The sequence below is a fragment of the Scyliorhinus canicula genome, chromosome 5, assembly GCF_902713615.1.
Source record: "Scyliorhinus canicula chromosome 5, sScyCan1.1, whole genome shotgun sequence".
In the NCBI taxonomy this organism is placed as follows: Eukaryota; Metazoa; Chordata; class Chondrichthyes; order Carcharhiniformes; family Scyliorhinidae; genus Scyliorhinus; species Scyliorhinus canicula.
In genome coordinates this window covers 232,232,836-232,248,466 of record NC_052150.1, presented here as the reverse complement: position 1 = coordinate 232,248,466, position 15,631 = coordinate 232,232,836, and the positions used below count along the sequence as shown (strand labels likewise).

General features: G+C 49.8%; 1 protein-coding gene across 2 annotated transcripts in view; it reads right to left on the bottom strand.

Annotated features, from left to right (window-relative positions):
- Nucleotides 1-2,385: 2,385 nt before the first annotated feature.
- The window catches only part of LOC119966674 (poly(U)-binding-splicing factor PUF60), a 98,030-nt gene continuing 84,784 nt past the window's right edge, over nucleotides 2,386-15,631 (bottom strand). For both annotated transcript variants that reach the window (XM_038798733.1, XM_038798732.1), the window contains 2 exons: nucleotides 11,370-11,608; nucleotides 2,386-3,371 (listed from right to left, as the gene is read on the bottom strand). In XM_038798733.1, coding sequence (XP_038654661.1) covers nucleotides 3,072-3,371; nucleotides 11,370-11,608 — 539 coding nt within the window. In that variant the 3' untranslated portion in view covers nucleotides 2,386-3,071. The remainder of the gene's footprint in view (nucleotides 3,372-11,369; nucleotides 11,609-15,631) is intronic.

Below are 15,631 nucleotides of genomic sequence, written 5' to 3'. Positions count from 1 at the left end.
TAGTCACAGCCCTCCAATTAGAAAAGCACCCTTCCATTGCTACTCTCTGCCTTCTATGACCTAGCCAGTTCTGTATCCACCTTGCCAGCTCACCCCGATCCCGTGTGACTTCACCTTTTGTACCAGTCTACCATGAGGGACCTTGTCAAAGGCCTTACTGAAGTCCATATAGACAACATCCACTGCCCTACCTGCATCAATCATCTTTGTGACCTCTTCGAAAAACTCTTATCAAGTTAGTGAGACACGACCTCCCCTTCACAAAACTGTGCTGCCTCTCACTAATACGTCCATTTGCTTCCAAATGGGAGTAGATCCTGTCTCGATCTGCCCGATCCCCATAACCCAGGAACTCCCACTTAACATTTTTTGGACACTAAGGGCAATTTATCATGGCCAATTCACTTAGCCCGCACATCTTTGGACTGTGGGAGGAAACCGGAGCAGCCGGAGGAAACCCACGCAGACGTACAGACTCCGCACAGACAGTGACCCAGCCGGGAATCGAACCTGGTACCCTGGAGCTCTGAAGCAACTGTGCCAACCACTATGCTAACATAAGAACATAAGAACTAGGAGCAGGAGTAGGCCATCTGGCCCCTCGAGCCTGCTCCGCCATTCAATTAGATCATGGCTGATCTTTTGTGGACTCAGCTCCACTTTCCGGCGCGAACACCATAACCCTTAATCCCTTTATTCATGCTGCCCTAATGTCGACTAAGCTGCTTTCTGTAAAGGGTGCATCACGTGATCAAGTTCTGGGACTCAATACCATCAAAATGTATAAAGTTCTAACAGGGCTGGACAGACGAGATGCAAGGTGCTTTCCTGGTTTGGGAATCGACAACCAGTGGACACAGTCTCAGGGTACGGGGTAGGCCATTTAGGACAGCGATGAGGAAACATTTCTTACTGAAAAGGCAGTGAATCTGTGGAATTCTCTACCACAGAAGAGCAGCACGGTGGCACAGTGGTTAGCACTGCTGCCTCACAGCACCAGAGACCCAGGTTCAACTCCGGCCTCGGGTGTCTGTGCGGAGTTTGTACGTTCTCCTAGTGTCTGGGTGGGTTTCCTCCGGACGCTCCGGTTTCCTCCCAGTCCAAAGATGTGCAGATTAGGTGGATTGACCATGATAACTTGCCCTAGTTTCGGGTACTGGGTTATGGGGATACGGTGGGGACCTAGGTACGGTGCTCATTCAAAGGGCCGGTGCAAACGTGATGGGCCGAATAGCCTCCTTCTGCACTGTAGAGTGTATGATTCTTCTAGAAAGCTGTGTAGGCCAAAGTCACAATGTTTTCAAGAGATAATCTATAGATTAATGGCATCAAGGCATGAGGACAAAGCAACAATATGACATTGGGATAGGGGATGAATCATGATCATATTAATAACGGAGCAGACCCGAAGGGCTGATTGGCCTACTTGCTCCTTGTGTCTATGTTAAAGATTCCATTCCACCATTTGAAGAGCAGGGATTCACCCAGGATCTAGCACATTCCAGCCTTCACCAACATGAGCCCACTCACTGAACCTGTAGTTTATGGGAACTTGTTTGCAGATCAGCTGTTAAAAGGTTTATCTACAAAATAACAGTACGAAGACTCACAACACCAGGTTAAAGTCCAACAGGTTTATTTGACATCATAAGCTTTCGGAGCGCTGCTCCTTCTCTTTAACCTGCTGTTGAGACTTCTTACTGTGCCCACTCCAGTCCAGCACCGGCATCTCCACATCATTACAAAATGGCAAATAGCTGACAGGTTCTAAGTGGTTGTGGGAGGCCTGGTTGCGGCCTGGATGATTGGACATTACCTTATCACATTGTTCACTGCCAGCTTCAATCAACACACTACTCGACCTGTGATTGGCCGAGGCCGAACGTCCATTGGCAGATTAATGCATAGCTGAGGAACTGGTCCATTGGAAAGGCTGCATCTCCAAAAGCTCCTCTGGACATTGTTCCTAAAGGTCATTGCCATTTTGGAGAGGTTTCATGGTGTTTTCTTCAACAGGTGCCACATTATTTCCTACCAATATTGTTCAGATGTACATTTCTTAGTTGTTGCACCAGAGTTCTGGCTGGGAACACCAGGCACTATTTAGGATGTTAATCAGATATTATTGGTTCAGAGAAACATTAGAGAAGTCAGTATATTAACTATTCCCTTTCAGAATTTTAAGGATTTGAGAACTATTGGGTAATAACTTAAAATAACACCATTCCACCAGTAATAGCAAGAGTTTAACCCAACCAGCTGCTTGACGATATTCCACCAGCTGTGCGACGGTGTCATTTTGTAGATAACCAGTTGGCCAGCTGTGAAATTAAAAGTTAATGAAATGTGGCAGATTCTAATACCAGACAAGAGGTGTCTAAGCAAGTTGGTTTTCTTTATATAATTTTATTAGAAATGGAAACGGTTTTAACTTTCCTACAATACAGTTAACACATTTAAAAATAAAAAAAAATTGCAGAGTTTAACCATTCTGAAGAGTGGGCTGAGCAGCCAGGTTAGTTCCAGATCAAGAGCCAGCTTAGAGAGAATAAAACCCCAACTCCTGCCCCCAGGGACTTCAAGTGTAACAGTGTAGGCAGTTACCTCATTAAACCCCTGCCACTCTGAACCCAGTCTAAATCCACGGGTTCAATATAATTGGGACCTTAAATCTCGAAACTCCGTTATTCCCCACTGGCAGGGATCAGCAGCTGAACCATCGAACAAGTGAAGTACTCAGAAATGGGACTAACCAGAAAGAAATGTGACCCAGCCTGACATGTACGGATCAGAATTCCCAGGCTGTTCTACACAGCTACAAATCTGCACTCTTACCCACTAAGTGTGGCTACTGAATGGAGCAACTGCACACTAGAACAGGTAAGCAAAAAAAAAAAAGCATCTTATCACTTCACGAGTAGAAATGCACTGGATCCGTCTGCATCCATCCAAGATTCCCAGGTCAGGACACATGTTCAGACATGAGGCGTTGGATCAGGTCCCTGAATATCCGATCCAAACGCATGACAGAATGCAAGTTTCTTTAGCTGTAGTTAGTTCATGAGCAGAGTTCATGCAGAAAGGTCACTGTTATCAAACCGATCCTGGTCATATATCTCCGCAATAACTTTTCGTCCTCCGAACCAGCGCCCATTAAGAGCCTGGATGGCTTTGTGCATCTCCGAAGCTAAGGAGAACTCCACAAAGATTTTGACAATCACCTCTGCGTCCTCCTCCTCGCCCTGCTTTTCCTGGTAGATGATCACACGATTCACAGCCCCAAATTTACCACATTCCTCCGTCACTTCGCCCTCCAGGTCGTCATCTATGTCCTCGGGACCGACCATGTTCCGCAAGACCATGACTGTGGACTGAAAAAGGGAAAAAGGTCCAGTTATTGTCTGTATGGACTCCACTCTAAAGGTGGCATTGCACAAGGCCACAATACCTTTGTATTACTAGCAGGATAGAAATAGCAGGATATATCAGATAAATACGTGGCTGAAGAGATGGTGACAGGGGGAGGGTTTCAGATTCCTGGGGCATTGGGACCTGTACAAACTGGATGGGTTATACCTGGGCAGGACCGGCACTGATGTCCTAGGGGGAGTATTTACTAGAGTGGTTGGAGAAGGTTTAAACTAATATGACAGGGGCATGGCAACCTATGCAAGGAGTCAAAGGAGGAGGAAATAAGGACAAAAACAAAAAGACAGAAAGGGGAATACGAAAAGTGATAGGCAGAGAAACAAAGAGCCAGATTCAAACAGGGCCATAGTGAAAAACATTGGGAGCGGGACTAGCAATGTTAAAAAGACAAGCTTAAAGGCTTTGTGCCTTAACGTGCGAAGCATTCACAATAAAGTGGATGAACTTGGAGTGGGAAAGTTGGATTGCACCAATAAACATGAACAGGTAGAGTATAGTCAGGATTACGGAGACATGGCTGCAGGGTGACCAGGGATGGGAACTGAATACCCAGGGGTACTCAGTATTTAGGAAAGACAGACAAAAAGGAAAAGGCGGTGGGATTGTATTGCTGGTTAAGGAGGAAGTTAACGGAATAGTGAAGGAGAATATTAGCAACGACAATGTGGAATCTGTATGGGTAGAGCCGAGGTTAAACAGCAAGGGGCAAAAACATTGTGGGCATCATACATAGACCCCTAAACTGCAGTGATATTGTTGGGAATGGTATTAAACAGGAAATTAGAGACGCATGTGATAAAGGAACAACTGTTATTATCGGTGATTTTAATCCACATATAGATTGGGCAAATCAAGCTAGCCACAATGCCGTAGAGGAGGAATTCCTGGAGTGTATACGGAATGGTTTTCTTGCCCAATATGTGGAGGAACCAACTAGAGAGCAGGCCATCTTAGACTGGGTACTGTGTAATGCGAAGGGAATCACTGCCAATCTGGCTGCACGAGACCCCTTGGGGATGAGCGACCATAACATGATAGAATTTTTTATCAAGATGGAGAGTGAAGTAGTTGATTTGGAGGCTATGGTGCTGAATCTTAACAAAGGAAACTATGAAGATATGAGGCGTGAGTTGAGTGAGGCGTGATAGATTGGGAAGAGTTACTTCAAGGGATGACACTGGATAGGCAATGGCAAACATTCAAGGAGCACATGGGGGAACTACAGCAACTGTTCATTCCTGTCTGGCACAAAAGTAAAACAAGAAAGATGGCCAATCCATGGCTCACAAGGGAAATTAGGGATAGTATTCAATCCAAGGAAGTAGCATACAGATTTGCCAAGAAAAACAACAGGTCTGGGATTGGGAGCTGTTTGGAATTCAGCATAAGGAGGACCAAGGATTGATTAAGAAGGGGAAAATAGAGTACAAAGTAAGCTCGCCGGGAACATAAAAACTGACTAATAATTTCTATATGTAAAAGAGAAAAAAATTGGTGAAGACAAATTTTTTGTCCCTTACAGTCAGAAACAGGGGAATGTATAATAAGGGACCAAGAAATGACTGAGCAACTAAATACAGACTTTGGTTCTGTCTTCACAAATGTGGACACAAATCAGATACCAGAAATGTTGGGGAACGCAGGGATGAATGAGAGGGAGGAACTGAAGGAGATCAATAGAGAAATGATGTTGGGAAAATTGATAGGATTGAAGGTTGATAAATGCCCAGGGCCTGATAATCTACATCCCAGGATACTGAAGGAGGTGGCTTGAGAAATAGTGGATGCCATTGGTGGTCACCTTCCAGGATTCTATAGATTCTGGAACAGTTCCTGCAGATTGGAGGGTGGCTAATGTAACTCCACTATTTAAAAATGGAGGTCGAGAGAAAGCAGGGAATTATAGACCAGTAAGGTCTGATGTCAGTAGTGGGGAAAATTCTAGAATCCATTATCAAAGATTTTATAGCAGAGCACTTGGAAAACAGTGGCAGGAGTCAGCATGGATTTATAAAGGGAAAATCATACGTGACAAATGTACTGGAATTCTTAAGAGGATGTAACTAGTAGAGTTGGAGGGGGAGCCAGTGGATGTGGTGTACCTGGACTTTCAGAAGGCGTTTGACAAAGTCCCGCATTAAAGATTAGTGTGTAAAATTAAAGCGCATGAGATTGGGGGGGCAGTGTATTGAGATGGATAGAAAACTGGTTGGCAGACAGGAAACAAAGAGTAGGAATTAATGGGTCTTTTTCAATTTGACAGAAAGTGACTAGTGTGGTACCACAGGGATCGGTGCTGGGACCCCAGCTATTCACAATATATATTAATTATTTATATGAGGGAATCAAATGTCATATCTCTAAATTTGCAGATGACACAGATTGGTGGGGGAGCTGTGAGGAGGATGCAGAGATGCTCTAGTGTGATTTGGGCAAGTTGAGTGAGTGGGCAAATGAATGGCAGATGCAGTATAATTTGGATACATGTGAGGTTATCCACTTTGGAAGCAAAAACAGGAAGGCAGACTATTATTTGAATGGCCATAAATTAGCAGAGGGGCAAAAGAGAAAATGCTGGAAAATCTCAGCATGTCTGGCAGCATCTCTAGGGAGAGAAAAGAGCTAACATTTCGAGTCCAATGAGTCATTGGACTTCAAACGTTTTCTCTCCTTACAGATGATGCCAGACCTGCTGAGATTTTCCAGCATTTTCTCCTTTGTTCCAGATTCCAGCATCCGCAGTAATTTGCTTTTAATTAGGAGAGGGGAATTTACAATGAGACCTGGGTGTCCTCGTACACCAGTCACTGAAGGTAAGCATAGAACATAGAACACTACAGCGCAGTACGGGCCCTTCGGCCCTCGATGTTGCGCCGACCTGTGAAACCATCTGAAGCCTATCTGACCTATGTCCCAACGATTGGAAGGGAAGACTGCATGGATATTGCCTTGTTTTTGGAGTATATGTAAATTTGATTTTGGATGTGTTAACCTTGATGCCTTACAGGTAAAATCAGACTATGAGGAGGGGGTAGGAAGAGGTTGTGAGAGAGAAAGAGGGACTAGACAGAGGAAGGGCTGTGTAAGGGGGAGGTACAACCAGACGTAGGTTATCAGGAAATGTACTTAATTTATTTTGGACCCGGAATGAGGGAAACCTGGACGGTATGAATCTCTTCTAGATTTACCACCGCTTGTATGGCCAGGGGAGGGTTGTCTGCTACCCAAACCCCACATCTGTGTCTAGGTTATTTTCTGTTTCACCGCTTTGGGGCACTCCCCAAACTGTGGTTCATTGTCAGAGTTCCGAGCCACCGCCCGCGCAAGTTACTCTTCCTTACGATCCAGGTTCGGCCCTACCGGCTATTCGCCTTCCCCTTCCTCGGGATAATTCCCACTCTCACTAGGATAAGCTTCAACGGTGGAGGGCATATATACCTAGCCACTTCACTCCCAATAGAGACTCCCGGTCATACGAGAATTGTTTCAGCAGTGAGAGGTACGGCTGTTTGCTGGTAGAGATGAAAATGAATATAACATGTCTGTTCTCCACTTGTACTGATCCAAAGTGTTGCATAACCCTGACATCAGGTCAATGTGCCTGTTACAATGCCACTTGTGTCCCGTTGACGCTAGGCATCCAGCTCCTTTGTAGCTGGGCGAATGTCTCTCATATCACTGTTGAGTTTAGGGCATTCCGCATTGCTATGAGGCCCGAATGGGCGTTCCGAAGCTGGATGAAATGGGCTACTGGGGGTTCCCTGCTCAATCTATATACTGATTGTGATGCTAGCCTGAACACGGAGCAAGGATACTACTTTTTCTTTAATGGTACAGCGACCAATGTTTTGTCACCCCCATTTCCCCGCCAAATTGCTATCGGGACTCTAGTCCCCACCACAGTCCCCTGCCCCACTGAGTGGATACTGCACCATAAATTGGCGCGTCGGTCAGTCTCAGCCGTATTTGCGGCCTTACCATCCTGGCAAACGAGACCTTAGGGGCCCTCGGGGCAATAACCAGGGAATTATCTCAACTCAGGTTGGTTGTCATGCAGAACCGTTATGCTCTTGACTATCTCGCCTGCATCTTTGTGGGCACGATCATCCTTAAATACGTGATGGGTAAAATGCAGGGTGCCGTGGAACAGATAGCTGCCCCTAGAGTCTTGACTGTTAGGATCTACGAGCATGCAGCGGCCGATGAGGTGCTGCAGTAGGATTTAGAAGTGCAGCAATAAGTTTTCTTAGTTGAGGGGCCATAACTACAGCTAGGAATGATGGGTTATCATGAAATGATAAAAGGAGGGAATGAGGAAGTGAACAAACGAAGTGGGTGGACCGTAGGACCCTGAGGGTAATGTGTTCACAGACAGAGAACAAAGGGATGGAGGGGAGCTTTGCCTCGTGGTGAGCATGGTGAAAAGGATGCTGGGGTTACAATGCAAAGTGACCAATTAGGATATAGGGCCAGGTCAGGAGGTGTATAGAATGACCAACGGGAAGCTTATATGTGAATCTTACTGTGATTTTGAATATATCAGCAGAAGTTTCTTTGTATACTCTCTCTCTTTATTCTGGGCTCTCAGAAGACAGTGTGTGTGTCCTGAGGTCCTATGGATTGAGTCAGCCTTGCAAGTTAGTTATTATTAAATGATATGATACCTGCAAATCCATCTCAGATTTTATTGAATCTAGACTGACAGCAAATTAACCAGGAATCAACATTTCCAGTGACCACTTAAATGCCCTTAAAGTTGGCGAATCTACTACTGTTGCAGGCAGGGCGTTCCACACCCCTACTACTCTCTGAGTAAAGAAACTGCCTCTGATATCTGTCCTATATCTATCACCCCTCAATTTAAAGATATGTCCCCTCGTGTTGGTCATCACCATCCGAGGAAAAAGACTCTCACTGTCCACCCTATCTAACCCTCTATCTTATATGTCTCTATTAAGTCACCTCTCAGCCTTCTCCTCTCTAACGAAAACAACCTCAATTCCCTGACCTTTCCTCGTAAGACCTTCCCTCCATACCAGGCAACATCCTAGTAAATCTCCTCTGAACCCTTTCCAAAGCTTCCACATCCTTCCTATAATGTGGTGACCAGAACTGCACGCAGTACTCCAGGTGCGGCCGCACCAGAGTTATGTACAGCTGCAGCATGACCTTGTGGTTCCGAAACTCAATCCCCCTGCTTATAAAGGCTAGCACACCATATGCCTTCTTAACAGCCCTATTAACCTGGGTGGCAACTTTCAGGGATTTATGTACCTGGATGCCGAGATCTCTCTGTTCGTCTACACTACCAAGAATCTTGCCATTAGCCCAGTACTCTGCATTCCTGTTACTCCTTCCAAAGTGAACCACCTCACACTTTTCCGCATTAAACTCCATCTGCCATCTCTCAGCCCAGCTCTGCAGCTTATCTATGTCCCTCTGTATCCTATAACATCCTTCAGCACTATCCACAACTCCACCGACCTTCGTGTCATCTGCAAATTTACTAACCCATCCTTCTACACCCTCTTCCAGGTCATTTATAAAAATGACAAACAGCAGTGGCCCCAAAACAGATCCTTGCGATACACCACTAGTAACTGAACTCCAGGATGAACATTTGCCATCAACCACCACCCTCTGTCTTCTTTCAGCTAGCCAATTACTGATCCAAACCGCTAAATCACCTTCAATTCCATACTTCCTTATTTTCTGCAATAGCCTACCGTGGGGAACCTGATCAAACGCCTTACTGAAATCCATATACACCACATCAACAGCTTTACCCTGATCCACCGGTTTGGTCACCTTCTCAAAAAACTCAATAAGGTTTGTGAGGCATGACCTACCCTTCACAAAACCGTGTTGACTATCGCTAATCAACTTGTTCTTTTCAAGATGATTATAAACCCTATCTCTTATAACCTTTTCCAACATTTTACCCACAACTGAAGTAAGGCTCATAGGTCTATAATTACCAGGGTTGTCTCTACTCCCCTTCTTGAACAAGGGGACAACATTTGCTATCCTCCAGTCTTCCGGCACTATTCCTGTCGACAAAGACGACATAAAGATCAAGGACAAAGGCTCTGCAATCTCCTCCCTGGCTTCCCAGAGAATCCTAGGATAAATCCCATCTGGCCATGGGGACTTATCTATTTTGACATTTTCCAAAATTGCTAACACCTCCTCCTTTTGAACCTCAATTCCATCTAGCCTGGTCGACTGAACCTGAATGTTCTCCTCGACAACATTGTCTTTCTCCAGTGTAAACACTGACGAAAAATATCCATTTAACGCTTCCCCTATCTCCTCTGATTCCACACACAACTTTCCACTACTATCCTTGATTGGCCCTAATCTTACTCGAGTCATTCTTTTGTTCCTGATGTACCTATAGAAAGCCGTAGGATTTTCCTTGATCCTATCCGCCAACGACTTTTCGTGCCCTCTCCTCGCTCTTCTTAACTCTCCCTTTAGGTCCTTCCTGGCTAACTTGTAACTCTCAAGTGCCCTAACTAAGCATGCAGGTGCCGCAGGGGGCAAAGACGACAAATGGCATGCTGGCCTTCATTGCGAGAGGATTTGAGTACAGGAGTAGGGATGTCTTGCTGCAATTAGTAAGAAGTTTTACAACAGGTTAAAGTTCAACAGGTTTGTTTGGAATCACTAGCTTTTGGAGTGCTGCTCCTTTATGAGGTGAGTGATGAAGGAGCTGCGCTCCGAAAGCTAGTGATTCCAAACAAACCTGTTGAACTTTAACCTGTTGTAAGACTTCTTACTGTGCTCACTCCGGTCCAATGCCGGCATTGCCACATCATTGCTGTAGTTATACAGGGCCTTGGTGAGCTCGCACCTGGAATATTGTGTGCAGTTTTGGTCTCCTTATCTGAGGAAGGATGTTCTTGCCCTCGAGGGAGGGCAGCGAAGGGTTACCAGACTGATTCCTGGGATGGCGGGACTGTCATATGAGGAGAGATTGAATCAGTTAGGATTGCATTCGCTGGAGTTCAGAAGAATGAGGGGGCATCTCATAGAAACCTATAAAATTCTAACAGGAATGGACAGGGTGGATTCAGGGAGGATGTTCCAATTGGTGGCCCAGTCCAGAACCAGGGGTCACAGTCTGTGGATACGGGGTAGACCGTTTAGGGCAGAATGAGGAGAAATTTCTTCACCCAAAGAGTGGTGAGGCTGATGAATTAGTTACCACAGGAAGTAGTTGAGTTCAAAACATTGTATGTTTTCAAGAAGCAGTTAGATTTGCAATTAGGGTGAAGGGGATCGAAGGATAGGGGGGAAAGCGGGATTAGGCTATTGAGTTGAATGATCAGCCATGATGATAATGAATGGTGGAATGGGGCCCGAAGGACTGAATGGCCCCCTCCTCCTGCTCCTATTTTTTCTACGTTTCTATTACCAACATATCTTAAACTTACTCATACCCCCAACAGGCGCCGGAATGTGGCGACTAGGGGCATTTCATAGTAACTTCATTGAAGCCTACTTGTGACAATAAGCAATTATTATTGTTATTATTATTAGGAGGAGGCCATTCAGCCCCCTAAGCCTGCTTCACCATTCAATTAGCTGACCTGTAAATCAACTCAATATTCCAGTCTTTAATCCATGTCCCTTGATACTCTTGGCAAAAAACATTTGAATCATGAAAGCTCCAAATTGAACCTCAGCATTCACAGCCCGACTCTAATTGTATGTTCATGTCCCCTTATCGATTTCTGCATCATAGAAAAGCAAAGCTAGGGCGGCATGGTGGCGCAGTGGTAGCACTATTGCTTCACGGCGCCAAGGAGCCGGGGTCGATCCTGGACACGGGTCACTCCCCTTGTCTGTGTGGGTCTCAATTTATTTTTAAAAAGCTTACAGCAAAGCATTCCCTACTTGGACCCTGTACCTCAGATTTAATGGCTACCTCTTACCTCCTGCTTGCGGAGCAACTTCTGCATCACCATGTGTCGTGCATTACTCCCTGAAATGCTCATGTGCTCCTGCTCGCTCAGCATTTCCAGCCGTTCAGTATCCAGCAACTTCTCCTCATCTTCCTTCTTGACTTCTGTAGCAGTGCCAGCTGTAGGTGGCGTGGCCAGGACAGGGTTAACCACTCCTACCTGTGGGATAGTGACTGGCAGTGACACTGTTGGACGGGTTGGGGTCACACCTGGAAGACAGGAGCCTCATGTTATAATTGCAGCCACAGAGAAGCTAAGTTTCCCCCTAGCTCAGCATACAGTAAAAAAGGTAAAGTCACCACAGTGCCAGATGACCAGAGATTGCTTTCCCCCGAGGGGGGAGAGCCGACTGGTGGTGATTTAACACACCTCAGGCAAGGGGCAAGGTTGCAAGGCAGGGCCTTCATGAATCACCTCAAGTCAGACAGAAATTGAACGCAAAGCGCTAGCCTTGCTCTGCATCACAAACCAGGGGCGAAATTCTCCGACCCCCAGTAGGGTCGGAGAATCGCCTGGGGTCGCCGAAAATCCGGCCCCCGCCGTGGCAGAGATTCTCCGCCGCCCGGGAATTGGCGGTGGCGGGAATCTCGCCACTCTGACCGGCGAGGCCCCTGCGGTGATTCTCTGGCCCGGATGGGCCGAAGTCCCGCCGCTGGGAGGCCTCTCCCGCCGCCGAGGTTTGAACCACCTCTAACGGCGGGATCAGCGGCACGAACGGGCCCCCGGGGTCCTGGGGGGGGCGGAGGGCGATCGGACCCCGGAGGGTGCCCCCACGGTGGCCAGGCCCGCGATCGGGGCCCCCCGCTCAGACTCCGGGCCAGTGCCCTGGGGGCACTATTTCTCTTCCGCGGCCGCCACGGCCTCCGCCATGGCGGAAGCGGAAGGGAAACCCACATTCCGCATGCGCCGGTGGTGACGTCAGCGGCAGCTGACGTTACCGCCGGCGCATGCGCCGACCAGCCAGCCATTTCGGCCTTTCGGCCAGCCATGCTGCCGGGGGCGCCGGTTTTTTGCGCCAGTCTTCTGGTGCCAACCGTTCCGGCATGGGGCTGGCCCCCAAAGGTGGGGAGAATTCCCCCACCTTTGGGGAGGCCCGACCACTGAGTGGTTGGCGCCACTCCCCTACTCCGGGACCCTCCGTCACGCCGGGTAGGGGAGAATGCCGCCCCAGATGTCCAGCCAAATGAGCTAAACTGGCTCAGCATAAACATTATAAACAACAACATGACCCCAAAAATGCACAATGCTCTTCATCAATTACACACTCAACAACTCTCCAGAATTTAGCGAATATGGTTGGTAAGGTACAGGTAGTCACGTGGGAAAATGATATTATGGTGAAGAGAGACCTGGTTAAAAATAGGGAAGGCAGCGCAGTAAATATTCTCGGATGCAAGGTGTCCGGATAAGTAAGTATGCAAAGAAGGGGGGGGGGGGGGGGGGGGGGGGGGGGGGGGGGGGGGGGGGGGGGGGGGGGGGGGGGGGGGGGGGGGGGGGGGGGAGGGGGGGGGGGCGGGGGGGGATAAGTAAGTATGCAAAGAAGGGGGGGGGGGGGGGGCACAGTATCAATAATGGAGGATTGTCACCGTGCCGGAGAGAGGGAGGATGACCTGGAGGAGTCAAGGACACAAGCCATTTTTTGTTAAGAGTTAAGGAGCAACGGAAGTATCATTACAACTTCAGGTGCATTCTATAGGCCATTAACCAGTGTGAAAGCTGTGAAGGACCATTTCTGCAAGGAAATTACAGAGGTGCAAAAGTTATACAGTAGTCCCCCTTTATAACGCGGGTGTTGGGGTCCAAGACCCCCACCCGCGTTGTAACCGAGCCGTGGATATCCACGATGGGGGTTTTAAATTTATTTTAAAATCTATGCTAGCGCTTCCCATTGTGAGTCTACGGGGGGCGGGGGGAGAGGTCAGACCCCCGTAGACTCACAATGGGAAGCGCTAGCATAGATTTTAAAATAAATTTAAAACCCCCATCGTGGATCCAATTAAAATTTCAGCGGCCGGCTCACTTTGATCCGCAGAGGGAAGCTGCTCTCTCACTGAAACAATCAGCCGGCCGCTGAAATTGACACTGCCCTCTGCTCTCTCCCTCCAATCCAACTTTTAAGTTTTAATGTTTCTGATTGGAGGGAGAGAGCAGCGGGCAGTGTCAATTTCTTTTTTTTTCCTCCGGCTTGCCCCCTCTCCCCCCACATCCTCCACCTAGACCCCTCTCCCCCCACACCCTCCGGCTCGCCCCCTCTCCCCCCACACCCTCCGGTTCGCCCCCACATCCTCCAACTAGACCCCTCTCCCCCCACACCCTCCGGCTCGCCCCCTCTCCCCCAACACCCACTGGGCTCTGTCTCCTCCTCTCCCCCAACACCCACTGGGCTCTGTCTCCTCCTCTCCCCTCCCCCCACCTCACACCCTCCGGCTCGCCCCCTCTCCCCCCCTCCCGTCCCCCAACACCCGCAGGGCCCTCCTCTCTCCCCCAACACCCGCAGGGGGGTCTCCCCCCACACCCGCAGGGGGGGGGGTCTCCCCCCACACCCGCAGGGGGGGGTCTCCCCCCACACCCGCAGGGGGGGGTCCCCCCCCACACCCGCAGGGGGGGGTCCCCCCCACACCCGTAGGGGGGGTCCCCCCCACACCCGCAGGGGGGTCCCCCCCACACCCGCAGGGGGGTCCCCCCCACACCCGCCCCCCCTCCTCTCCCCCCCCAACACCCGCCCCCCCTCCTCTCCCCCCAACACCCGCCCCCCCTCTTCTCCCCCCCCCCAACACCCGCCCCCCCTCCCCTCCCCCCAACACCCCGCCCCCCCTCTTCTCCCCCCCAACACCCGCCCCCCCTCTTCTCCCCCCCCAACACCCGCCCCCCCCTCTTCTCCCCCCCCCAACACCCGCCCCCCCTCTTCTCCCCCCCCCAACACCCGCCCCCCCTCTTCTCCCCCCCAACACCCGCCCCCCCTCTTCTCCCCCCCAACACCCGCCCCCCCTCTTCTCCCCCCCAACACCCGCCCCCCCCTCTTCTCCCCCCCAACACCCGCCCCCCCTCTTCTCCCCCCCAACACCCGCCCCCCCTATTCTCCCCCCCAACACCCCGCCCCCCCTCTTCTCCCCCCCAACACCCGCCCCCCCTCTTCTCCCCCCCAACACCCGCCCCCCTCTTCTCCCCCCAACACCCGCCCCCCCTCTTCTCCCCCCAACACCCGCCCCCCCTCTTCTCCCCCCCCAACACCCGCCCCCCCTCTTCTCCCCCCCAACACCCGCCCCCCCTCTTCTCCCCCCCCAACACCCGCCCCCCCTCTTCTCCCCCCAACACCCGCCCCCCCTCTTCTCCCCCCCCAACACCCGCCCCCCCTCTTCTCCCCCCCACCCCCCCCCCCCCTCTTCTCCCCCCCCCAACACCCGCCCCCCCTCTTCTCCCCCCCCAACACCCGCCCCCCCTCTTCTCCCCCCCCAACACCCGCCCCCCCTCTTCTCCCCCCCAACACCCGCCCCCCCTCTTCTCCCCCCCAACACCCGCCCCCCCCTCGGCAGTGTCAATTTCAGCGGCCAGCTGATTGTTTCAGTGAGAGCAGCTTCCCTCTCTGGATCAAAGTTTTAATGTTTCTGATTGTATGGAGAGAGCAGCGGGCAGTGTCAATTTCAGCGGACGGCTCACTTTGATCCGGAGAGGGAAGCTGCTCTCTCACTGAAACAATCAGCTGGCCGCTGAAATTGACACTGCCGGCTGCTCTCTCCCTCCAATCAGAAACATTAAAACTTAAAAGTTGGATTGGAGGGAGAGAGCAGCGGGCAGTGTCAATTTCAGCGGCCGGCTGATTATTTCAGTGAGAGCAGCTTCCTTCTCCGGAGCCGGCCGCTGAAATTGACACAACTGACAGTCGGGGTCCATCAGCCCCCCCCGCGGTATATCGCGAACCGCGGTATTGCGGAGCGCGGTATAACGGGGGACTACTGTATCGTAGTTAAACAGGGCACTTTACTCATCCTAAAATACACTGGACAGTGATGACGGTCATAGTCTTAGAATAAGAGCTAACAAATTTAAAACATTCGCTACCCCAGAGTACGGTGAATGCTGGGACTGTGAGTAAATTTAAGGAGTTAGACAGATTTTTAATTGGTAATGGGTTGAAGGGGTTGTGGAAAATGGGCAGGATAGTGGAGTTAAGACCATGATGTGATCAGCCGTCATAGAATGACAGAATAGACTCGATGGGCCAAATGGCCTAA